At 39.0% G+C, this 26,425-nt stretch overlaps 1 protein-coding gene across 1 annotated transcript in view; it reads left to right on the top strand.

Annotated features, from left to right (window-relative positions):
* Positions 1-2,872: 2,872 nt before the first annotated feature.
* LOC126249257 (voltage-dependent calcium channel type A subunit alpha-1) overlaps positions 2,873-26,425 on the top strand; it is a 373,047-nt gene continuing 349,494 nt past the window's right edge. Inside the window, exons 1-2 of the mRNA XM_049950912.1 lie at positions 2,873-2,971; positions 3,832-3,971. Of these exons, the coding sequence (XP_049806869.1) occupies positions 3,943-3,971 (29 nt within the window). The 5' untranslated portion in view covers positions 2,873-2,971; positions 3,832-3,942. The remainder of the gene's footprint in view (positions 2,972-3,831; positions 3,972-26,425) is intronic.

Genomic DNA, 26,425 nt, shown 5'->3' with positions numbered 1-26,425 from the left:
ACATTCCAGCGAGTACCGCTGGTCTCTTCCAGTGTTCTACCGACAGCATCGAGAAGGCCACTTTTCTTTGTATACATCCTCCGCAATAAAAGCATTTCTTAGCACTGTATTTAGCATATGGCAGGAACAATTCAATTGTGAATAATCGCGCCGTGCAGCGACAATGTTGACACCTTGGTCAATAGTAAAAGGCATTTCTTTCAAAGCAGTGTTGTGGGTACCAAGAGACATAAATTTTTTCAACAGTTCTCTTCGAATGGTATCGCCCGCTTTTGGTTCATTTGTAAACTGAGTTGTAAACAAAACGTGAGAGCTGAGAATCCAGTCAACAAAACAGGAGACAGTACACGTGAGATAATGGTTTCTTCTTCCACTACATGTCCACGTGTCAGTTGTTGCTGTGCAATCACCTTTTGTTATATAAGAAATTACCTCAGGCATAATTACATCACTTAGGTTTTTAGCGCTTTCTGCCATTTGCTGCGACAAGGTTGTGGGATACCTTTCCGCAAGTCGCTCCAGTGTCGACTAATGTCTGAACAAGATCCAAAAAACCTTCACCTCATATAGTTCGGTACGACCTTAGGTCTCGCCCACACGTAGTCACGCATTTATCGACAGTTACCTCCTGAGCAAGTTTAGGAAGGCGCTTGTCGTCCACACACGAACACCGTTTAGCCACACGAAATCTTGTTTATTGCACATGCGGATAGCGAGAAATGTGCGAAGTGCCAGTTAACTCTTTACCATGAACACAAATTTCACTGAACAGCAAACAAAATTAGCTTTTTTTCCCATCGCCATTCACTATAGGCTTAAATACCGTCCAAACTGATCTTTTAGGATTCGTTTCAGGCTGTGTAGCTCTATATTAATGACTGATTAACTTTTCTTTTCTCCCTTTTTCTCGACATACTTCCCTTCCTTTGCAAAGCAAGTTTAGTTTCTGCGCTCATTTTCTGGGTTAAGAAAAAATATGGGGAATTCGCACCACTCCACTAAGCACTGCTCTATGCGCCATTGGTAAACCCTATCGCAACAGCGGTCATTTCTACCACCAGCCCGTTGGCCACAGCACATCAGTGATTGCGCACAGTACTGGTCAGCTGGGCGCCATCAGCAATCTGTGTGCTGCCGTCACGGGCTCGCTCAGTGTTGAGCGGCCTCTACTCGCGACCCTGCTGAGCCTGGTAGCACACAGGTGCTAGCGTAAAGCACTGTTCTGCCCTTGCAGTGACATCACGGACACAATTCGTCCGGGACTGCGGTCCCGTGTGGCAACTGTCCGCACGCTGCGTCTCTGCGCACGACTCTGGCGCGCTAGTCTCGCGCTGCCCAGATGCGGAAGAAAAACGCACAAACTGCGCATGAGCAAGGAAACTGCGCGCGCAACTCTCTCGCTGCTCATCTAAAAAGGGAAACCCCCCACCGAACCCCCCAAAGACTTACTGGTAAGATGGCCCAGTGGATAGCCTGTCAAAAACTGAACACAGATCAAGCATGATAACAGGAAGAAAGTTTACTGAACTGAGAAAAAAAAAAAAAATCAGTGAATGGTCCAAACTAAGAAGTGCAATATGAGTGAAAAGTAACAGCCGCAGTGTTGTGGTTAACTGGTGACAATGTTGGACTCGCAAGTGGACGAGACGTGTTTGAAACTACTCTGTGCCATTTACTTTTATTTAATTTTTTTCACAACATTATGAACTGTCCTTCCAGTCATTGAAATGTTTGTCCTCTTTCTGTAGTCTTGGCAGTTGTCATACTATACGCTGGTTATAGAACAGGAGTCTAGGCCTTCTACAAGCAATTAATGTCAGAGAAATTAAGCTGGTTAAATGGTAAGATTAATCATTCCAATTACCTAACATATTAAAATTCTTGATAAGCTCTTCTCCTTTGTGAGGTCTAAATTATCTGAAATACTCAAACAATGGGCATTTGCAGTCACTGCCTAACTCGTGAGACATTGCCCGACAGTCTCTACGAAGATTAGTTAACAGATGGCTTCTTGCCTTCATCTTGAGATGATCCACACATTTTAAAGACCCAAAGAGAACCATACCTCTATCACACTTCAGACTAAACACTATTACTATAAGGAAACACCACAGAGTAAGAAATCCATCTGATCACATCTGCAGTCGCCACTCAACTGACCCAGCAGATGTAATGCAAATAGCGGAAGCAAACCTTGGATTTGCTCCAGTTTTTCTGCGAGAAGCTCAACAACTTAGAACTTTCTTTCCATTGCCACTGAAAGTAAAACCCTCTGTATCTCTGTTACTAGCCAAGTTATTTGAAAGTCATTTCAACTGCCTTGTACTACTGACAATTGGCCATCAGAATATGCTGTCAACTGATTTTCTGATTAAATGGACTTACCCCACTTTTTCTGTGGGTTCTTCAATCATGAAAAAACTGAAATTGGAATGATCACATAGATAATGGTGTGAGGAATGTAAATCAAAAGACTGTGTTTCATTTGCAGAACATCTAGGTATTGTTGTGTGGTCTTCATCATCATCATCATCATCATCATCATCATCAATCCCCATTACGGTCGGAGGAAGCCAATGGCAAACCATCTCCATTCGGACATTGCCTACTATGGCGGTGCGGGTCTAATGCATCATTCTCCTATGCTCTGTCAAGAAGCATGGGACTTAACTTCCATATTAGAGTTTGGGAGAAATACACTTGCTACATATACTATTTGAGAATGTAAATTTATATTGAAAATTTGATTTGCCTTTAAGTACAGTATTGAACGTGAATGGACTAAATTTTTTAAACTAATTTTGCTGTCTGACAGTTATTTGTGAATAAGTTAGGGTCTGTATTATTTTCCTTAATGACTGATAATCCGTTTGAATATGCTGTGTTACTTACCATCATTGCGAATTGTGTGGTGCTGGCATTGGAAGAGCATCTGCCTTGTAAGGATAAGACGATACTGGCTCAAAAACTGGTATGTATAATAGACAGGTCATATAAATGCACATTCCAACTTTATAAAGCTTCCTCATTTCTGAGCATGCTGTTAGAAGTAACACACAAATTGAAACAAACATAGCACCTCTATATTCTAGAAAATAAAGGAAAGTCATTTATTTGTGTGTTATACACTGCTCTTCAGTACCATTTATGTTTCCTTGCAGAATGTTTCATCATATAGTAAATTTAATTTTTTGTTTTTGCCTGCTGTCTGACTATTATATACCAGGACAAATCACAATAAGAACAGTATATCAGTAAAGCATGGGCAAATCAGAATTTTCAGGCAGGTCATGGGTTTTGTCTGAACAGAAAATAACATTTCAGGTTTGTATTTTGGTCATGAATGCTGTTTTAACCTTTCAAAGAATATCATATGTTTTTTTAATTGCCCATGTGTTAAATTTGTGATTGAGTGCAAATGAATTATTGTTATTTAACCCTTTGCAAAAAATACTCCATTGACAGTGATAACATTTTAAGGAAGGAATACAGTTCTTGACAGGAAAAGGAGAAAATCTTTACTGTGTACTGTTTCATTTTAGTACAAGGAAGTAAATGAGTTTCAAGAAATGATAATGAAGGTTGAATCAGAAGTGGAGAATGTGTATAATCCTTTTCTTTTAGCCTAAAAAAAAAAATGTTCATAATAAACAGTTGTTTTGACCATGCTTGGTTATCAGTGTATTAAAGTTGGTAACTACATTTAATGTAATTGATTGAATGAAATGTAGATTATCAATCTTTTAAATTCCAAATTATGTTGTTCTAGACATTTTCAGAAATGTAATGCACTTAAGAAGATACTGCAATTGAATTTTTTTTTTTTTGCAGGAAAAAACGGAGGCCTATTTCCTTGGTATTTTTTGTGTAGAAGCGTCCCTCAAAATATTAGCACTAGGTTTTGTACTCCATCCGAAATCATATCTCCGCAATATTTGGAACATGATGGATTTTGTTGTAGTAGTTACAGGGTAAGTGAAGGAAAATAGAACTTAATTTTTTTAACATAGTGTATGTCCTCATCTGTGTGCAATCGCAACATGTCAGATATGTTGTGCTTTCATATTTCAGGATAGCTAAAAAGGTAATTCAAAATGCAGTCATTTCCTTTACCAGTTATGCTTTTATTGTATGCTGCTATAGTTTTATGCCATAATTTTGTCAACATGTGCAAGTTTTTGCTAAGATTGACATCCATGTTATTTTGTTATCAAAACCTCATTTAACGTTGTGTCACTGCATAACTGTTATTAAATTTAGGTTTGCTGTCAGTATACACAATTAAAATATGGAATTCATTCTTTTCTTTCTTTTTGTCATTGTGAACTTCCCTACAGTGGTGTTGATGCTGTGGATAGCATAATTTATAGTTTTCATTATTGTTCATAGCTCTTTGGCAGACACATTTCTAATCTTAATTTTATGTTATTCTTAATTTATCAATAGTGTGTGTGTGTGTGTGTGTGTGTGTGTGTGTGTGTGTGTGTGTGTGTGTGTGTGTGTATGTGTGTGTGTGTTAATCATGTATATGTCCAAGCACACTTCTGTGCATCACAATTCTATATCTCTTTTGCATGCTGTATAATTTCAGTGAGTTGATGAAAATCATCAGTTCATGTAAGGGTAAAAAGTGTGAAAGGTAAGAGGACGACAACAATATAGTTGTACACACAGGCTGTGGCAGCTGTACTGCAGACATGTGTGAACAGCAGAACACATGTTCCTGCTGCTTCACTATCAGTTGATGGATTGTATTGCTCATAATATGAAATGACAAGATTTCTGCAATGCCAAATTAAAATAAGATATGAAGGGTATTCCATGACAACACTGCCACTTAACTGTGATTGAAATGCTTATAATTACACAAGTTCACATTCTTTTAATTTAATAGTGATTCTGTTTTAGAAATTAAGAAGTATTCTCTTCCATTGCTAGGTTAGTATTGTTATTAAGTGTTTTACTGTTGCTGTATGTAATACTCTTTGACTACAGATCAGCTCCACACAGATTTCTGATGTAGCTTTTAATTATGGTGCTTTTATCTGCTGTTTGTAAGAGATACAAGACTTTTTCATGCTGAACCTTGTAAATGTTGGTAGAAATTAAACTGTATTAGACAGAAAATTAAGTTGAGAAAATTATTGAAATTATGGGACAGAAAGCTGGCCTGTACTTACCTTCAGGATTCAAAATTGATAGGTTCTAAAAAGAATTGATTATAGGAGGAAAGTTTTCTAAAAAGAAAACACACAAGTACCAAAAGCTAGAATTAGTGTTACCCATTTCAAATGTTTCTATTGACGGTATTAAGAATTTTTCCTCTTGAAGGTAAGCACTGACCTACAATTCTGTCTCCTTGGAGTCTTTAGTAAAATTTTAGTACTTAGGTAATGTTTATGAACTATGTTTCCTTTCTAATTTTAGTAATTACAAATAAGTCTTGCAAATAAGATAATCTTCATAAACATGTCATTTGTACTATTTTAGATAAGAATGATGGTTCTCAGCATGGAGAGACTGTTGACTGCCCAGTCATACATCTCCAGTATTATGCTGACAAATGCATCTGTTGTATGTGATGCAGAGTGCTGCCTGGTTCAGAAACTATGGGGCCAGATAATGTAGCATAAAATTTGTAGTATCCACATCTGTCCTTACTTCCTAAGTACCATTCATACAATTGTGGACCCAACACAAGACAGGAGGTGGTCAGCACGGCTACCTCACTGGGACTGTGTGAGCATGGAATTCAATCACAATAGGGCCACAAGTAGCATTCCAGCAGGAGGGCTCATCAAGTAACTCAACACCCTCTTGACTCCCAGAGATTTATTATAATCAGTATATAATTGTTGAACAGTAACATGGACTGTGAGTCTCAACGTCACCTCCTGAAGGCCGCAGTACTTCTGCCGGAGATAACACTGTGACTAACGTGGTGTTCATACAGAGTTCATATAAGTTGAAGTACATGCCCCACTATAGTTCACTGATGGTGATGGAGCCATCAGAGGTGGCAGCAAAAGGGCAGGTGATGAGGATGGAGGTAGCACAGGCTCTGTTGTTGGATGACAGTAGTCATCAAACTAAGTTCTTCACACAAGGCCAAACCAATCACTGGAATCCACAACACGATCCCACCATACCTGTATCCTTTATTACTGGAGGTAGTGGTATCTGTTTGCTTGCTGGTTTAGATTGTTGCGCTATGTACCAAAACTGTAAGTCCAAGAGTACCATATGGGGAAATCAATTGCTTGCCTCAGAAACTAGGCGAGATAACGACTGGCTGCTGGTGCAAAGTGTTTTGCTGCCATAGGCTTTAATGGTCCAATTGCAGCTTTGTAGAGTTGATGAAACAGTGAAGTGTACATGCTTGCTTCAGTCAGCAAACAGCATGTACTATCCAGTGAGAGGGTGTTACAATGGTCTGGAGGCTTGTATGCCATTAACATTGTATTCATCTTAAGTAGCAGCAAAGAAGTAGTTCAGAATACTGAAGGGCATCCTGTGGCTGTGTACACTACCACTCCTTTTTATCATGAAAATGTTTAGGGAATTTGTCATGTGCCAGTAGAGGAATGAAAGCTTAAAATTGCAAAATGACATTCGGTAGTTGACCAAGTCAACTGCTCACCATCTATGTACATACATACACTGAGGCCACCCAAATGGAGAGAAACTGGTTTACTGTGTTACAAAATAAGGTATTGGGAGTCAGCAGTTACAGTGCCTGTGCTGTAGGAGCTTCAGTATGTATGTTTTAATCAATAGTATCTTATTTGTAAATAACAGTGCAGTAACAAGACTTGTATTTGAGGTAACACTGTAACAGGTGTAGTGCCCAATTTAAAATTTTTAGTCAAAACACTTAACTTAATTGTTGCAGCAGATAGGTTATAGTGTTGCAGAGAGGCCAACTCAATCATTTTCATTGTAATTTTAATTAATTAATTAATCAATTAACCAATTTTGTGATCACAAGAGTCAAAAGATTTTAGTGTTTTATTTAATTTATAATTACTTTAACATTTGATGGTAAATAAATTATGGATTTGCACAGCTCTTTTCTGTGTATAGAGATTTTTTAAAACTTTTTATTTTATTTTTCGAAAAGTGAAGGAATACAGAGGTGTGAGACAGCTTTTTTTTATGGATTTGCACAGCTCTTTTCTGTGTGCAGAGATTTTTTTAAACCTTTTACTTTATTTTATAAAAAGTGAAGAAATACAGAGGTGTGAGACAGTTTTTGGGTTTGTGTGACTGCATTTCTTTTAAATTGCATGCATTTTAACAATATTTGCCACACACAACTTTTGTACATGAACTGTTGTATATGAGCTACTGTTCATGGTGTTGAGAACCATATCCAGAGATCATTATCATGAGAATCAACAAAAGATGTTTGGCAGAATTTAATAAAACCTGTTCCATTATATGAGAGAAGCAATTATTAGTGTTCATTTGATTGATTTTGGGATGCTGCATGCAAATTTTGATCAGGTGGAGGTGAATATTGCACATTTTCATGTATTAATGTAACTCCCAATAAATACTTACTGTGTGGTCAAATTGTGTAGCCCTTCGTATCCAATAACTGTTTCTTGCTAGTAGCTTTTTTTTACATTTCTGGGCTGTAGTGTATGACTATTACTACAGCAGCTGTCACTACCATTACAGTTATCATTAGTATGGCTAGAGAGAGAGTAAAATTGCCATCTCGAATTGTTATGATACCATAATACAACTTTCATCTGTTGCAAAATTTTGTTTATGTACAGAATGGGAAACTGTACCACAATTCAGATTGCATGTTGTGATGCAAAATAAGGAAAATCACAAAAAAATTAATAGTATAACACTGTAGGTTTCAAAACTAGTAAAGAATGATCCAGTTCTATTACAATGTCACTGTGGCTATCTTGTCAGCTACGATTATTTTCTGAGGAAGAGATATGAGGCACTTTGGGATTTCATGTTTTTGTCATTTTGTGTGAAATCCTAGAGTAATGAAACATGTTAAAAGGATGCAAAGTAATATGTATCCTCACATTTATTGTCTCCTGTTTCACCTATTTTCTGAATGTAGAAACTGAATTTTGTGATAGTAACAACAATTATTACTAACACAAGTAGATATCAATAGTCAGGGTCTTTATTTTCTTCTTATGTGTCACGGTATGCAACATCACTAAACATATAAGGAGATCGTGAGAAAAAAAGGACAGTTTCCATCTTTAATTTACTGTTCTTGCAGTTGAGTGATGTGGTGCAATGGTTAGGATTTCATACCCAGTACCAAGGTCCAGACACCATGATTTAAGTTTTTCACAGATAACATCATGATTTAAGTCTTTCACTGTTCACACCACGATTTAAGTTTTCCACTTTTTTTTTTTTTTTTGTCTCAATTTCCTTCACTGACACCTCGGTTGATTTAGTGCACCATCATTACATTACTGGGTGAGCGCTCAACCTCTAATGACCTTACCACTGAATGGATGATAAACTCTAACAGCCTTACTTATTTCTTATGCTGGCACGCTGTTGTGATTTGCTTTCAGTCTTGGAAGAACGATTACCAAAATTGTGAAAAGAATGAATATTTCATTACCACAACCTGCTTCAGCAGTATTTTTTTTTTTTACTGTAAATTGCAATATCACTGTGATAAGTTGTTGCATTATTTCCAGTACAAAGTATCCACTCTTTCACTTCTGAAGTGCTCATTCTTACTTTCTTAATATCTGGCACTGGGTATATAATTAGCAGTTGAAGTTTCTTTCTATTCATCTGGGCTAATTATAAACATAATATATGCCCTAAAGATAATGTAGTACAGTAACTCTAGCAGAATGTACTCCGATGAAAATCGTTAGTGAGGTGGATCTAACTTAAAGAGATTTGATATGCATTTTGTAACATGCATCAAACTTATAATAATTGTTTCTAGTGGTAGCTCCAAGCCCAAGGCCATAAAAAATTATGGAAATATGTAAACTTATTGGGAAATATTAGAACACATTCTCTTAACTCGTTTTAAACAGAAAAATTTTAGACTTACAAAAGCCGGAGAACTAAGGAAACTGCCTTAACCAAAGGGCAATATTTTGTCTCATGTCATGCTACAAATAAATTATGTCATAATAGTAATGCCTCATCACACTGTGGGTTATATTGTAGTAAAAGGGTTTATAAACTAGGAATGGGGTCATAACTGGTTTCTGGTGGACTATAATTTGTTTCCAAATCCTTGAACAGTGTTCAGTGATTTACATCTATTACTTCCTAATTTGACTTCATCTGTCAGACAGAGCCGTCCTTGTAAGTATGCAGCCAAAACTGGTGCTCAGGTAAGCAAACTTGATTATGTGCAGTCAACTGGCAGCTCTTGAACATTATGAATGCATCTAGATATTGCTTCATTACATTATAAGCACAGCTGATGCATCCACGTAAGTCTTCAGGTGAACTCATAATTCTCCCTTATGCATAGTGGATTGCGAAGTACTGATCTGCAATCAATAGGTAAGTAACACTAAGTGAGGTCAAGTTCACACCATCAAGACAGTCATCATCAAAATATTTATGGAAAAAGAGGAAAACACTGCTGTTATGGCAACTGTCAGACCAATTGGGCCCAACCAAATTCTGTGTCATCCTCAGCTGTCAACATCATCAAGACACAGTATATATAGCGCCACCGGGTCAGTACATTGCTCTCCTGGTCATTGTCAGTTAGCACATCTGGTACTGCAACTTCTCATTTGAATAGCTCCTCAATTGGAATCACGAGGCTGAGTGCTTACCATTCCTCCACAAAGGAAAAATCCCTGGCAGTACCTCGAATCAAACTTGGGTCCCCCACATGCCAGCCAGCTGTGGTGACTGCTCGGCTATGGAGGAGGACCTTTTTGTTGACAACCTCTTTATTTAAGAGTTACACTAAAATTCCTGTTTTTCTGTTTGAGGTCATGTAATGGTTAAGGTACTGGACTTTTATTTGAGGGAGACAGAGTTCAAATGGTTATCTAGCCATCTAGATTTATATCTTCTGTTTGCCCTAAATTGATAATGGCAAATGCTGGGCTAGTACCATTGGAAAGTACATGGTTGATTTTTTTTCTCATCTTTGTCCTATCCTAGCATACACTCCATCTCTAATGACCTTACTGTTGAAGGACCAATGAAGCCTTGTCTTCCTTCTTAAAACAGCCTGTCTGCATGTTAATTGTTTCTTTGCTCTCATTTGGTCTCTCATTAATAATAGGTCATTAGCTATGGAATAATTCTCTACTGTGAGCTGTCATTATGATCTTCTGCATTCACAGACATTGATGCAGACAGACGTAGATAACACCACAGTGTGCTGAATGGTGAAGACAGAATGGTGTTAAATTATTAAAGATATCAAGAAACATTTGAGCAAAGATTGGTAACATTAGTGAACTAATTTACAGTCAATGCTACACTGCTCTGCAAAACTTAAGGATGGGATAGATACAGTAACATAACATATTAACAAGTCAGTGAAAATGAATGAAAGTGTGAGAGCTTGTTACCAGACATCTCACAGTGATGCACATAAAGCTAGAGAAGCTGGAAGAAGTGAAACCGCTTCAGAGACTTTACTGGTCTCGTACAGGTATGCTTTTGTGTGTATAGATTGAAGCAGCGAGTGAAAATTTGTACCAAGGCCAGGAATTGAACCTGGGTCTCCTGCTTACTAGGCAGGTGTGTCAGCCACTAAGCCATCTTGGCACAACGGTTCACACAACTGCACGGATTACCCAGCCACACCTCCCTGCTCGATCCAAATTCTAACTGCCATCCCAGTCTACTGTAAATTCTCCCTTACACGTGAACAGAATTGCCGAGGCTCTCCGTGTTCTGCAATAGCATCTCAGCACTGAATGTAAATGAGGGATCCAGCCTGAAATCCAGAACATGGAGAGCCTTGGCAATCCTGTTCATGTGCCAGGGGGAATTTACAGTAGACTGGGGCAACAGAATTTGGATCAAGGAGGAGGTGTGTCAGGGTGCTCCATTCAGTTGTGTGAATCAGTGTGCCAGTGGCTTGGTAGCTAATGCACCTGCCTAGTAAACGGGAGACTTGGGTTTGATTTATGGCCTTGTACAAATTTTCACTTACCGCGTCAGTCTATATACATAAAATCATATCTGTATGAGACAAGTAAAGTCTCTTAAGTTGTGTTATTTCATTTCAGTAAGTACCTGCACCTGAGTTTCAGGCTGGATCCCCCATTTGCATTTGATGTTCAGGTGCTATTCCAGAACATGGAGAGCCTTGGCAGCTCTGTTTGTATAGAAGGGGTAATTTACAGTAGACTGGGGTGCCAGTGAGAATTTGAATCAAGGAGGGAGGCATGCCAGGGTAATCTGTACAGTTGTGTCAGCCGCTGTGCCGAATTGGGTTAGTGGCTAATGCACCAGCCTAGTAAGCAGGATACCCGGGTTTGATTCCTGGCCTTGGTACACATTTCACTTGCCGCTTCGGTCTATATATGTAAAAGTGGGAGAAGAATGAAGAGTGACAAGTGTAGCTCAGATGTTTTTTATTGCTCAGAGAATTACTTCACATGTGTAGGGAGCATTCAGAACCACAGGCAATGCTGCCTAAAGGAGGGGATGTGGTAGACCACAGTCATCTGCAGCAGCAGATGACGGCTACGTTGTGCAACAGGCAAGAAAGGACCCATGTCAAACAGTGGATGCAGTTACAACCACATTTAACAGGACTGCAAAGCATGCAATGTGAACTCCACAGTGGAATGGTGACTGCATGGCGGTGGTTTCTTTGCCTGATAACCAGTATGTTGTGTTCTGTTGATACCTGCGTATCGGCGGCACCGTTTGCAATAGTGCCAAGAGCATAGGGACAGTTACCCTCTGTACTATATCATAGTAGTTCTTTTATGTATGGTCCAAATTTCATAAAACTATGTTAATTGGCACTGACACATCATGTAAAACATACTTTTGTCTTTAAGTTCTGCACATCAGTGTATTTTACGGTTCTATATCTTCTTCATTAGTGTAAATATGTGGCATTTTACCCAGTGCATGTACATCTACATCTACATGACTACTCTGCAATTCACATTTATGTGCTTGGCAGAGGGTTCATCGAACCACAATCATTCTATCTCTCTACCATTCCACTCCCGAACAGCGCGCGGGAAAAACGAACAGCTAAATCTGTCAGTTCGAGCTCTGATTTCTCTTATTTTATTTTGATGATCATTCCTACCTATGTAGGTTGGGCTCAACAAAATATTTTCGCATTCGCAAGTTGGTGAGTGAAATTTCGTAAACAGATATCGCCGCGACGAAAAACATCTTTGCTTAACAGACGCTTCACTCTGATAACTCTCAGTTCCTCACACTTCTTCATTCACAAAACACCAAAAACAACTGTGCATTCTGTGGGCTAGTTTATCACCAGGCAAATTTAATGGCAGAGACATCCCAAGCAAAGACAGTGAAGGCAATGAGGTAGATTGGACTATAGTGAAACATCAAAGGCGTTGGGTGGGTGAGGCACATATGTGAGTGCCACTAGCCTAAAAACAGATGTACATTAAATGTGTTCTATCTAGGAAACCATTTGGAATAGGGCATATGTACATATGAAGCTGATGCAACATCTAATCTTGATAACATCTATTGTAGTGTATCATGAACCCTCTCAGATAATGGCAAACAGAATTTCCAACTAGTGCACTCTGTCCAATTATCTGTGATACTACTGTAGGATGTAAAGAGCAGACTCAAAGTCAATAGAGCAAACAAAGTTACCAACTAGAGATCTCCAAATGTGTATTTCGATACAGTCATAGGAGGTTATGAGAAAATTTAGGAGGCAGTCAGCTGATGAGAAAATGCGAACAGGTTTTCTCACTTGGTGTTGTGGTGTACTTCGTGGCTCAAGTTGAGGGAGATTTTTTGATGAAATGCTATTCAAAGATCTGAGCTTTGTTTCTTTTATTTTCTTAAAGCCAGATTATATCATGGTATGGAGTCCACGTTAAACTATAGGTCCACTTATATCATTGGTTGATTAAGTCATTTCTAAGGGTGGGAGAAGATAAGGACATCCCACCTCTAACACGACCATGCTTAATAAAGTACAACGGTATTCAAACCAACCTTTAGAACAATGATAGATTTATTTTCATATGAAAATGAAATTCAGATATGAAGCAGTTGCTTCAAAAATTCAGAAAACCAAAAAGGTACTTTTTCTTGTATGGACATGATTATTTATGAGTCATTGATTGTTGTATATTTTAGATACACACCAAGAGGAAACCTCTTACAAGTTCTGAACAGCACAGACTATGTCTTTGAAATTTTAGTCACAAAGAAGTTGTTAGGAACCATTTATTAATATCCATGAAAATTTAAATAACTGATCTTTCAAAAATTGTTGATTTACTGCTTATAGCAAAGTTGGTATCTTGTGTAAAAATGTTTTCTGTTACTGTAATTGGCCAGAGTGGATAATTCTTATGTTGTTTCAGAGAAAACATGTTTCATCACACTTAATATATTTTTCCTGCCTACCAGCCATATCAAAACTAACAATATTCATGATAGGGGTGACGAGGTATCATCAGGAACATAAATGAGACTGAGAACTTTGCTAGCAGTGGATGAATCCTTTTCTGAGATGGGGTATACACGCATACATACCTGTACAGCTATACTGTGCTGGCTGATACATTGTGCAGGGATTGCAGTTCTACATCTTAAGGTGGGTGAGGACAACCACTCACTCCAATCAAGCCGCAGACCTGCAGTCCCAGCGAAATGTATTCAGCTGACATGATTCAACTATACAGGTGTGTGTGTATGTGTGTGTGTCCAGCTTAAAAAAACGGTTCATCCGAAAGCTAGCAAAGTTTTTGCACTTGTTTATGTGCCTGATGACTACTTATTGCCTCTACTGTTTAGTGAGTGGTTACCTTTAGTTCTAAATTATTTATATTCTACCAGAAATTTCCACTACAATATTCATGACACTTTAAATTTAGTTACATTTTGCAAACCTTTCTATATCCTAACAATTTCATGCTCTTACAAAACAAAATCTACTTGTACCCTACTACACACGTAACCATTTTTGTACAGAATTCATTACTATGAATTTGGCCAATTTAGTGACATGTATTCAAAAGATAACAGTAAAATTTTGACAGTTCCCTCAGATTTCCCTCAGAAGCACACACAACTGTGATAAATTCTGAGGAGTTTTGTCTTGAAATGTATCAAAAACTTGAAAACTGAAGCTCACTTCACCTGTTTGAATTTGCTGCAGTTCCTGTCCAACTGAAGAAAACTGGAGACTCCAAGCAGAATGTAGCAAAACATCAGCTTCAGGAAAATTCACTTTGTGACCAACACTATACAGGCTATTTGCTGTGAAAAGACAATTATACAGTGGTTGTACAAATCACCTGAATTAAAAAAAATCTGTTAGCACCTGGAGAATGTTTATAGTTTTTGATCTTGAAATGACAAGGTTCCAACTTGTCTTTGACTTCTTTCAAGAAGTGCATATTCATGATTCAGATTGGTTTTTTATGTTATCATTTCTAGCCATATTTTGACAGAATTTTGGAGATCACATTATTTAGGCCCATGTGGTTTGTACCTTACTATATATTGGTTTTGTGTTAACTGTGACCGGCCGGGGTGGCCGAGCAGTTCTAGGCACTACAGTCTGGAACCGCACGACCGCTATGGCCGCAGGTTCGAATCCTGCCTCGGGCATGGATGTGTGTGATGTCCTTAGGTTAGTTAGGTTTAACTAGTTCTAAGTTCTGGGGGACTGATGACCTCAGAAGTTAAGTCCCATAGTGCTTAGAGCCATTTTGTTAACTGTGATGAAAGTAGTCCTGATTTGCAGTAAGAACCTTGTCACTCATCCTGGTTTTTTTTTTTTTGTTTTTTTTTGTTTTTTTTTGTTTTTTTTTTTTTCCTTCCCTGTATCTTCGAGTGGTCAGCATGTTGATCTGGATTTGGCACCTTTAGTGGTAAAGTGCAATCTTTCAGAACTAGGATTTCCTCCATTTAATTTAAAATCTGCTATGCTATTATACTATAATTGAATGATTTTTCTTGATATCATCCCCTGAAGGGTCCCCCACACATGCAGATTAAATATATGGTTTATTGAGAAAGTCCATTTAACCATGGTATAATAACATGGCAAATTTTAATAAGTGAATCATGACATGTAATTAAGTTTCAAAGCAGCCAAGATCTGCAAATGTATACAAAATTAACAGTAAGACAAATAACTGTATTGCTATAGTAACACATTTGTTAGTTGCTGGAATAATACATTTGTTAGAGAGTTGGAAAATGAATCTTTTTTCTCCTCCTCCTCCTCCTCCATTGCAAATTGTGGTATGCCCAAGTACATGTATCCTATGATGATTTCACAGTGAAGAAAAACAGCAAAAAACATGGTAATGACAATATTTCGTTGCATTTCATATTTGGGTGCTGATGACCTCACTGTTTAGCGCCCTATATATGCTACCGCAATTGCATATTTAAGTCTACTGATAAGCCAAAATATTATGAGCACCTGCTTAACACCATGTTGGTCCATCTCTGGAATCCAATGCAGTAGCAGTTTTGTGTAGCATGAATTCAACAAGTCCTGAGTAGGTTTCTGGAGCTATGTGGCATCAGACATTTAAACACAGGTCACACAGTTTCTATAATTTATGTGCTGGTGGTTTGTGGGGATGGGGTTAATGCCTAATAGCCATGGGCAACTATGCCCAGGGGCAAGGGGGTGGGGGAGGCATGCCATCTCACACTCCCCCCCCCCCTCCAATTCTCAGTAAAAGGAGAAAATAAAGTGTAGTCAAGTGATTTTCTTTCAAGAAGAGGATTTATAAGTTGGCATTAAGCAGGTTTTTAACAGGACTGGAACTGGAGTTTTTATGTGTATTTACAAGTCACCATTTGTCTTCCAAACTTCCAAAACATTAAAAATACTTCATACCCCCAGATCTAGGCTCCCCCCCCCCCCCCCCCCCAATAAACTAGCATATGGGCACCCTTGCTGATAGAATCACTGATGTGTTCCTTTGGCCTCAGATGAGGCAAATTTTGTGGGTGAGACATCAATGTGAATTAACTAGCATGCTCCATAAACCATTGCAGCATGATTCTGGCCTTGTGACACACAGTTATCCTGCTGGAAGGAACCATTAGTGTCAGGGAAGACATAAACCATGAAGGAGCTTCAGGTGATTCACAGTATTGTTCACATAGTCCACAACTGTCATTGTGCTTTCAATTACTACCATAGGTCCTGTGGAAGCCCAGGTGAATGTCTCCCATAGCATAATTCTGCTGCCATTGGCATTGTGTTGCAGTGTGTGTTTTGAGCAGTTATTCACCTGAATGACAGTGGACACCATCATCGACCTTGTGTAACAAAAAATATGATACATGCAATCAAATGTCATGTTTCCATTGATCCACAATCCCATCTTGATGATCCCATACATATGGGGGTCATTTGCCATGGACATCAACGTTCAACATGTATTCAATGGTATGCTCAAAAACACTTTTGCCTCCATCAGCACTGCACTGCATCATGATATTGCCAAGGATCACCATCTATCACGCTTTACAAAGCAATTAAGCCTCCAAAAGCCTTGCCTTTTGATGAGGTGTGGATGTCGAACACCTTTTTGCTTACTTCAACTACTTTCCATAGATGTTCATGACAAAAGCATGTGAACAGCCAACCGGTTTCCCAGATGCCAGGCCATAACAATCTGCCCTTTGTCAGAGTCACTTATGTCAGTGGATTTCCTGAATTTCCCCACAGGACCAGTTCAATGCAATCGTGCATGCACACACATATGTGTGTGTGTGTGTGTGTGTGTGTGTGTGTGTGTGTGTGTGTGCGTGCGTGCGTGCGTGCGTGTGTGTGTGTTTTATTTACCTCAGAGGAAAGACATTGTCCAAAAGCTTAGTAATATTTTTGGCCTTGTCTATGGACCTAGAGTGAGTTGTTGTTTTTCACTCCATTCATTGCTTGTATTCCACCCAGCATTTTCCATTACCATATCTATATTGTATTTTGTATCATTGTGGTATTGAGGTAGATTAGGCTGTTCCAGATTGAATGCCTGCCTCCAGACGGATGGGTGTCCATGGGCAGCTGTGAGCACTATTGGGCAAACAGCTGAGGCACACACAGTTGCACTGTAGCATATGGGACTGTACTGTCTTGGCCTCACACCTGCATGCAGTGGTGGCCAAGTGGGTTTACTCAAGCACAAATTGCGTGCAGTAGGACTATTAGGTGGGTAGCCTATAATAGCTGCGCTGCTCACGAATGAGCTGATAGGTGCTTCTCAGTACTGGTGCCCTGTGGGGTGAGTGATGGGACAGCCTAAAGTAGATAACCATTTGAGTAAAAATTAAATAAATAAAATACACTGGAAAGTTTGTTCCAAAATGTGTGTTTGTGTTGAATTCGACAGTATATATTGATGTTTCTTTCCAAACAAGGTACAAGTAAGCTTGCTTTGACTTTCACTTAAAAGGATGAAACTTATTAAATAAGTGCATGATTTGGAGGGGCACTATGTTTTTCCATTTATCATTTATTTGTATAAAGAAAAGGTTGTATTCAAGACCAAGGAGAGAGGTACCATGATCAAAAAGAGGTATAAGGAGGCTACTCTGTGAACTGCAGATATCCATTAAGAACAGAATGAATTTGTTACTCTATAATTGTGCAGTGATGGTTACTGGGAACAAGAAATAATTGGTTATACCAATTTCCTATAACCTCTGAACATATATTGTATGCCAGTACAAGATGCTACTTCACAGAACTTGTATGACATAACTGAGTGGTAATAGCATAGGACATGAGGAAGAATCAGTGATTAATGTACAAACTGGTTAGTTCTAGAACAGGCACAATAGCAGGAATGAGTATTGGTAGAGAGGGGTGTGCTAAGACTGATAAATGCAAGATCGTGGAAGAAAAGAAACTGAATGCACAGGCTGCTGTGTAGGGCTGGGGAAAAATTCAACTTAATTGAAGAGATTGAGAGCCTGAAGTTATGTCCTGGATTGTGACAGGAATGGAGTAGCTTTGAAAGATATTTATGCAGTGATGTGTCACATTTTCATTTGCATGGGTGCCCATAAAAATATGGATGGCCTGCCATTTACCTAAAATTTTCTTGTTATTTTAGATTCTATGCCAAATGGAAATGCACTAAGGGCCCTGACAACCAATTTCTCTTTATGTGAAGCTCCTACATATGAAGCCAACCAGTCACAAATATTTACACCAATCCAACTTCTTTAGTCAATGCAAATTACTTTGAGGGTAATACTGTGTACCTATTGGTCTGTGATAGATCATCAAATTTTGCCATGACATTACATCACTTTCTTTGTTCACAATACCTCATGTTCGTAGTTTTGAAAATAGGGCCATAAATTTTGCCCTTCCTTCATATGTTATTCTTCCTACCTTTATCTGTTGAGTGAGAAGCCATTGATTCAATTATGTAACAAAGATGAACTAATTCATTCTCAGGTAAAACGCTGATTGTTATTCATGCATATAGCTGTACACATAATTATTCGATGTCAAATAATAGCCATTGTTTGCAGTTATACAGTTATAGCACCTTCCTTAGTGGGGATGTGTCAGTTAGTCCTGCATCTCATTCTTTTGTAGACAACTACTCTGGATGTGGTTACATTGTGTCATTTCAAGATGAAAACAAAATTGTTCATAATGTTAATTTTTTCAGGCAGCTTCCGTCCCCTTTTCTTATGCATGTTTTAAATGAATAATCTAAATAAGAATTTCATGCCAGACTACAGGTAGTCTTCTATTGCGAATGATGAAATGATCTCAGACTTCAAACATATTTGAATTGTTTCTCAGCGGTATTTGGAGTACATACTTATGAGAATGTGCTGAAAAGTAATGCCTCTAAATTTTGCATGTGAACACTCTTGAAGCTTTTTAAATAAAACAGTTGTTTTAACATTCGACATCTTTATTCTTCGTGTCTACATATTTGCAGCTGCCTCCCTCTGGAGGGCTCCAAATTGTTGTGTGTAACATGATGGTGTGTAATGTAACTATGTTGGTGCATGAGAAGCATCATTCTCGGATTGAGTTTCAATTTCAAAGAGTTTCTTCATTCATGGAGCACACTATCATTCAGCATGACAGTACCAGACCATACACAAGTACTGCACCACCTGCAACAATCAAATGCCTTGGGTTCACTGTCCTCGACCATCCTTCATACAGTCCTGACCTGGTCCCATCCGATTTTTATCTGTTTCCAAAACTTGAAGAACATCTTTGAGGACTTCACATTGATAGTGATAAAGCAGTGGAAGCAAAGGTGAGGTTATGGCTCCATAAGAAAGTCAAACATTCCATAGTGATGGTATCAACAAACCAGTCTCTTGTTGGGAGAAATGTGTTCATCACTGGGGTGACTATGTTGAGAAAGAAATATCTCGACATGAAGAATAAAGATGTAGAATGTTAATAAAATTTGTTTTATTTAAAATGCTTAAATAGTTCCCACATAAAAAATTCAGAAGTATTACTTTTCAGCACAGCCTTGTACATAGATATTTTAAAGACCTCTGGAATGCTTCTCATTGCAAATATGAACCTCATATTCACCTTTTTGAACAAACTTTGGTATCCTTGCAGTACTGTCACCTCTTATTCGTGACGAAGTAGACGTTTTCATCCTTTAATCTGCTACTAGATTATTTCCAATCTGATGAAATGTCTCTTCTTTGGGTGCCCTGTACTGGTCTGCTTTCTTCAAGTTCTCCTCAAAACTACAATGTGGATGTCCCTCATGGGTACATTTTTTGAGATGGCCAAACCGTTTCAGCCTGTCTTCAACATAGAGCTCACAAACGGGTCATTTCACTTGGATGTATTTTCCCTGTCTCTCTTTGTTTTCATTCTGTAATTCTCCATTGCTATACTAATACTTCTGTTGTTTGTGGTGTGCAGAATTATTTAATTTAGGTGTGACTAGACACTTCAACAAGAACAACAAACAACAGGACTAGTGTTGCAACAACTTAAAAAATAGCCTCTAGTTCCCTAATGTTACACCAATTCCCATTGCCAACTGGCCATGCTTGATTGGCTAATGAGGATGGGTACCTTCAATAACTACTTACACATCATTACTGATTTACATAATTTATTAATAATAGTTCACTGAAAAACAAGTCCTAAAACACTTCATAGAAAGACTCATTAAATAACTGTTCCTCTGGGTAATAAATTCTCAACCAATAACAGTAGCAAACAACATCATTTCCAATTAAAAACTTACAGAATCGTAATGGTAGAAAGGTACCTTACAAACTTCAAAATTCACTTTCATTTAACACACAGATATAAAAACATATCCAAAACTCACAGTCATCATATATGGTAAATTCCAGTATTTATAACCCACTGAACTACAGCGCGGAACTGAATTTCAACTCTATCCAATGAGTAATCCTGATAACAGAAAATTATGTTCACAAATAAGAAATATAATAACTTTATGACAACGCCCAACCAGCATTGGCCACACTTTTACACACTTGTTAATTCCATTGAAAAGTGACAGTTACTGCTCAATCTCCACACAGTTAAGCAAACTAACACTGCAGAAAAACTGAAGGTTAATACATGTACCATATTCCAGTGCTTTCTTCTCCAGTATCATGACATCCTTATTGTGGGCGAACATGCTACAGCACGCTGTCTTCCTTATCTGCTGTGGCAAAACACCCACAAACGACATCAGCCACAGCTCGCCGTAATTGCGTCCATACAATTGCAGAACCCACAGCTTATCATTCCACAGCAGCGTTGAATTCCCAAGCATCTCAGTTTCACCATCAGTCCATAACCACGGAGTGCCAAAATTATTAAATGCCCAATTAGGACCTTCTGGACCCCAACACTCTGCCGTTCTGTCCTTCTCACTCAGTACTGTCCAATCCTCCACTCCTCATCGCCAGAGAGCCACTCGCCGCCAACTCGGCGCCCCAGTATCTCTGGCGAGGCCAATATCGACCTTAACACTCACTGCCAGAACACAATCATGCTAAAATTTGGCACATACTCCCCCCCTTAATTGCCGATCATGGCTCCCTTAAGTTCCCAGAATGAATAAGTGATTGACCCGGTTTTATCTGAGAGAGATGAGCTGGTATTGTCTTTCCATGCTGGGGGTCCATCAGCATAACGGTGACCGGTGTTACGAAACGTCTAATAATGTATGGCCCGATGAAATGTGGGAGGAGTTTTTTAGTAACCTTATCCACCTTGCTGCTCATGGCCTGGAAATTTTGTACATACACCGAATCTCCCAATTTATAGGGGTTTGGCCACCGCCCTTTGTTGTACCGCTTTGCACGAATCTGATGAGCCTTGAGAATATTGTGCTTCACCCTTTTCCACTGATTCACCAGCTACTGAGGTTCAATGTGCTCAGGTAGCAGATCCCTAATGGACCATAGGTTACTGAGAGGAGTCGATATCTTAAAGTTCAATATGAGCTCCACAGGAGTTGACAAATGCGTTTCATGCTTGGCCATGTTAAACGCCATCATAATCCTAGGGAGTGTGCGATCCCAGTTGTCCTGGTCTTTACTGTGATAGGCAATTAATGCCACCCTGAGATTGTGATTTACCATTTCGGCATATGATGGGTTCGGGTAATAGGGAGTCGTGGTCCCATGGGTAGCGCCCATTCCCATGCAAAAGTTCTTAAACCCTCCTGAAGTAAAACATGAAGCATTGTCGCTAACCAAGTACTGTGGCAGCCCAAACATGCCAAATATATTTTTCAAATTCTGTATCACAATTTCAGTCGTTGCTGCCCTAGTGGGATACATCCAAGTAAACATTGTGAAGGCATCAATACATACTAGGATGTACTTATTACCTTTCTTAGATCGAGCTAAAGGCCCTACAAAGTTGATGTACATTTTCTGAAGGGGATAGCCTGCAGGTATGGATTCCAGTCACCCAACCCTACCATCCTGCGCTGGTTTGGCAGCAGCACACACCTGACATATACTAACATTGTGCTTAATATCTTTATCCATTCCATTCCATATGAAATGCTGACGAAGTTTTCCTTGAATTTTAAATATTTCCAAATTTCCATCCACCAGCGATTCATGAAAATATTTAAAAATGAAAGGTGCCAAATCTCCAGGCACCACAATTTTGTAACCTTTATCGTACCGAGTCTTCCAACACAGTACACCATTTCTAAGTAGGTATGGTGTCACCACCTTTCCTTCTTCAATTTTTTGTTTTACCCCCCACACCTCCTCGTCCTTCTCCTGATATTCCTGAATGTCTTTAAACAGCAGTGGAAAATCAGTGAGAATCGAACTAATTCTCCCTATGGAAGCACTACCTTCATCCAATTCATGACTATCATGTTGTATGTCAGGTTCCTGTAAAAGGCGGCTGAGACCATCGGCTACCTGGTTTTCCGATCCTTTAATGTTCTTGACCTGGAACTTAAATGCCAAGATCATTGTTGCACACCGGGCTATCCTTCTAGTCTTACGAGGACATGCAAGGATCCAGCTGAGCGCCTGGTTATCGGTCTCTAAGAAAAACTGTGTATGTTCCACATAATACCAAAATTTCTCCATGCCAAATAATACTGCGAGTGCCTCTAGCTTGTAAATAGAATAGTTCTTTCCTAAATGGTTCAACGCACATGAAGCATAGGCAGTAGGTATCCTTCCTTCGTCTCCTTCCTGAAGAAGGACCATCCCCACCCCCGCATTTGAGACATCAGTCTGAATTATAAGCAGAGCATTGAAATCAGGAAGTGTGAGTACTGGTGCTGATGCCAAGGACTGTTTCAGGGATTCCCACATGGCTTCCTGTGAAGGACCCCACTCAAATTTTTGTCCCTTCTTACGTAAGGCATTCAACGGGGCCACCTTCTCTGCAAACCAACACACTTTGCAATCTCCTTCACATTTCTAGGAATGGGCAGCTGCTTTATAGCTCACACCCATTCCTCAGCAATGGTTATCCCCTCCAGAGAGACCACATGACCAAGGAAGTGCATAGATTCACAAGCACACTTTACCTCACCTGGATTCACCATAAGACCTGCCTTCCTTAACCTCACTAAAACCTCCCTTAAATGTTGATAATGTTCCTGCATGGAATTACTATAAACTACCAAGTCATCCAAGTAGTGGTATATAAACTTAAAATTTATGCCCAAGAATATTTTGTCTAGGAGCTGAGATAGAACTGCAGCACATAGATAATCCGAACGGAACCCTATTGAATTTGTAAATATTCCAATCATTCGTGAAGGCCGTAATCAGTTTGGAAGTTTGACTATAACCCTGGTTTAAATCTAAGGTGGTAAATATCCTTGCACCGCAAAACCATCCAAAACAAGAATGCAGGCTGGGAAGAGGTACTGACCGCAATACCACTTTTTTATTCAAATCCCTGTAATCAACCACCGGGCGATAATTCCCATCGGGTTTCCAGACCAGAAATGTGGGCACAGCATATTGTGAATTTGAGGTCCAAATTACTTCCTGATCTAACATTTCTTCAATCTTTTCCTTCAACATTTTCATTCGAGGTGAAACCATCTTATAACTGCCACAGAAACTTCCCCTTGGTGCTTACAAAATTCAAGACTCTTGTCTGTTTTAAATCTGAAGCCAAATTGGCTTGCACCTCAATCAGTAGCCAATCCAATCTTTTTAATAACATCAGCTCCTAGAATGCAAGTTGTGGCAAGCCTGCTTACCACTCACAGTCTCATCCTCCACGTGAAATCCCTAATTCTAAGTTTAATCCATATGACACCCTTCACTCTTACACTGGACTGATTTACCACCTTGTGTTTAACTGTATCCTTTTCTATTTTACTCCACTTACAAATATCACTGTTATGGTTAAACCAATTTTCTTCGATTGCTGTAATAGCACTACCAGAGTCCAACAACGCCCACACAGGTTCCTCATTCACAACACAGCATACAAAAGGTAAATCCTATTCCTCCCCTCTACTTATTGCACAAGTCTCTTTCTGTTCCATTCCTGCCTCTTGTTGTAATTTTCAGGATGTCTCCGGCTTACTCTTCTGACAATTCCTACTTATGTGATCTAACGTCCCACAAATCCAGCACCTTATATTACTTTTCTTTTCCCACTGCTGATTTGTAGAAGTAATTTTTACTATTCCTATTGTTCGCTTGAACATTCCTATTCCATTCCACCTTATCCAACCGGTTCTCCTGTTCGCGTAACCTTTCATAATTAGTGGCCTGCCCCGCTCCCCCGTGAGTCTACATACATAATAACCTGGATGTGCCATACTAATTCATTCAGCTGGGCAAACATTTGCAGTGTCCCACCAAATACTGCCCTCTGTCTATTGTCTGGTCGTAATCCTTGAACAATATGTAATACAATCTCTCTTTCGCAGTGTGGCAGGCACAAGGCTAGCGCACTCTCTCTAACTTTCTCAACCAAGTTGACAATCTTTTCATTATCCTCCTGCACTCAACCATACTCCCTATAAACTAATTTTTGCAATGTATGGGGTGGAATCAAGGTGCAAATTTATGCTCTAAATTGTTCCAATGTTAGTCCCTCTTGAATTGCATTCAACAGGTGTTCTACTAGCTCTCCCTTTACCTTTCCCACTAAGAATTTTAAAATTTCCAAGCCCGTCATGTTAACAGCTCGCACTTTTTGCTGAAAACCGATGATGAAATACAAAAACTCCACAATATTCTCCACCGAATCTAAACACCATTCCTTACATCCTGTCAAATAATCTTGCATGAGGTGAGGTAATTTTGAATACGATCAATCTGAAAACGCATTCCCCCCCACACAGCGTTGCTTGACCTGTCCTGCTACACTTTCTGCTTCACGTTCCACTCCTCCAATGTGAGTCAGCCCGTCACTGATTTGCTTTAAATAATCCCTTATTACATTCTCTTCCTCCCTCTCCATACCTACTAAATCATCCACCCGATTTAGGTAATGGGCACGTCTTGCTTGTAACCTCCTAACCTGATTTTCGGTTAGTGAACTCATATCCAAACTGTCAACACTTTCCAAGATTTCCTCAAGCGGTGCATCTATATTGGCAGTGGCCAAACTTACGTCTCTTTTTCTGTGCAATTTTTATTGTTACCGGGAGGTGCATATTCTTCCTTAATAATTCCAACAATTCAGTTACATTGCCTTGTGGTTCCATACCACTCCTTTGAAGTTCATACATCAACTCACTTCTCCATCACCAGATTCGATAGAATCCTGGAATAATTACAGCTGTATCAGGTCCAAAATAGTAGCGAGCAAACTTATACTACAACCTAATTTTTGATAGTTTGAAGACACTTCCTTCCAGCCAATCAACCATGCTCTGCTAACAGTGTGCAGAATTATTTAATTTAGTGGTGACTAGACACTTCAACAAGAACAACAAAAAACAGGATTAGCATTGTCACAACTTAACAAATAGCCTCTAGTTCCCTAATGTTACATCAATGCCCGTTCCCAACTGGCCATGGTTGATTGGTTAATGGAGATGGGTGCCTTCAATAACTGCTTACACAACATTACTGATTTATGTAATTTATTAATAATAGTTCACTGAAAAACAAGTCTTAAAACGCTTCATAGAAAGACTAATTAAATAACTGTTCCTTTGGGTAATAAATTCTCAACCAATAACAGTAGCAAACAACATCACTTCCAAATAAAAAGTCACAGAATCGTAATGGTAGAAAGGTACCTTACAAACTTCAAAATTCACTTTCATTTAACACACAAATATAAAAACATATCCAAAACTCACAGTTATCATATATGGTAAATTCCAATATTTATAACCCACTGAACTACAGTGCAGAACTGAATTTCAACTCTATCCAATGAGTAATCCTGATAACAGAAAATTATGTTCACAAATAAGAAATATAATAACTTTATGACAACGCCCATCTGACATTGGCTACACTTTTACACACTTGTTGATTCCATTGAAAGGTGACAGTTATTGCTCAATCTTCACACAGTTAAGCAAACTAACACTGCAGAAAAACTGAAGGTTAATACACGTACCATATTCCACTGCTTTCTTCTCCAATATCATGACATCCTTATTGTGGGTGAACATGATTCAGCACAGCGTGTTGAAGTTGGGCCACTGTCTTCCTTATCTGCTGTGGCAAAACACCCACAAACAACATCGGCCACAGCTCGCTGTAATTGCATCCATACAATTGAAGAGCCCACAGCTTATCATTCCACAGCAGCGTT

Source organism: Schistocerca nitens, chromosome 3, assembly GCF_023898315.1.
Source record: "Schistocerca nitens isolate TAMUIC-IGC-003100 chromosome 3, iqSchNite1.1, whole genome shotgun sequence".
NCBI classification, from domain to species: domain Eukaryota; kingdom Metazoa; phylum Arthropoda; class Insecta; order Orthoptera; family Acrididae; genus Schistocerca; species Schistocerca nitens.
The sequence above is the reverse complement of the archived record's forward strand: the minus strand, read 5'-3'. Positions and strand labels throughout refer to the sequence as shown.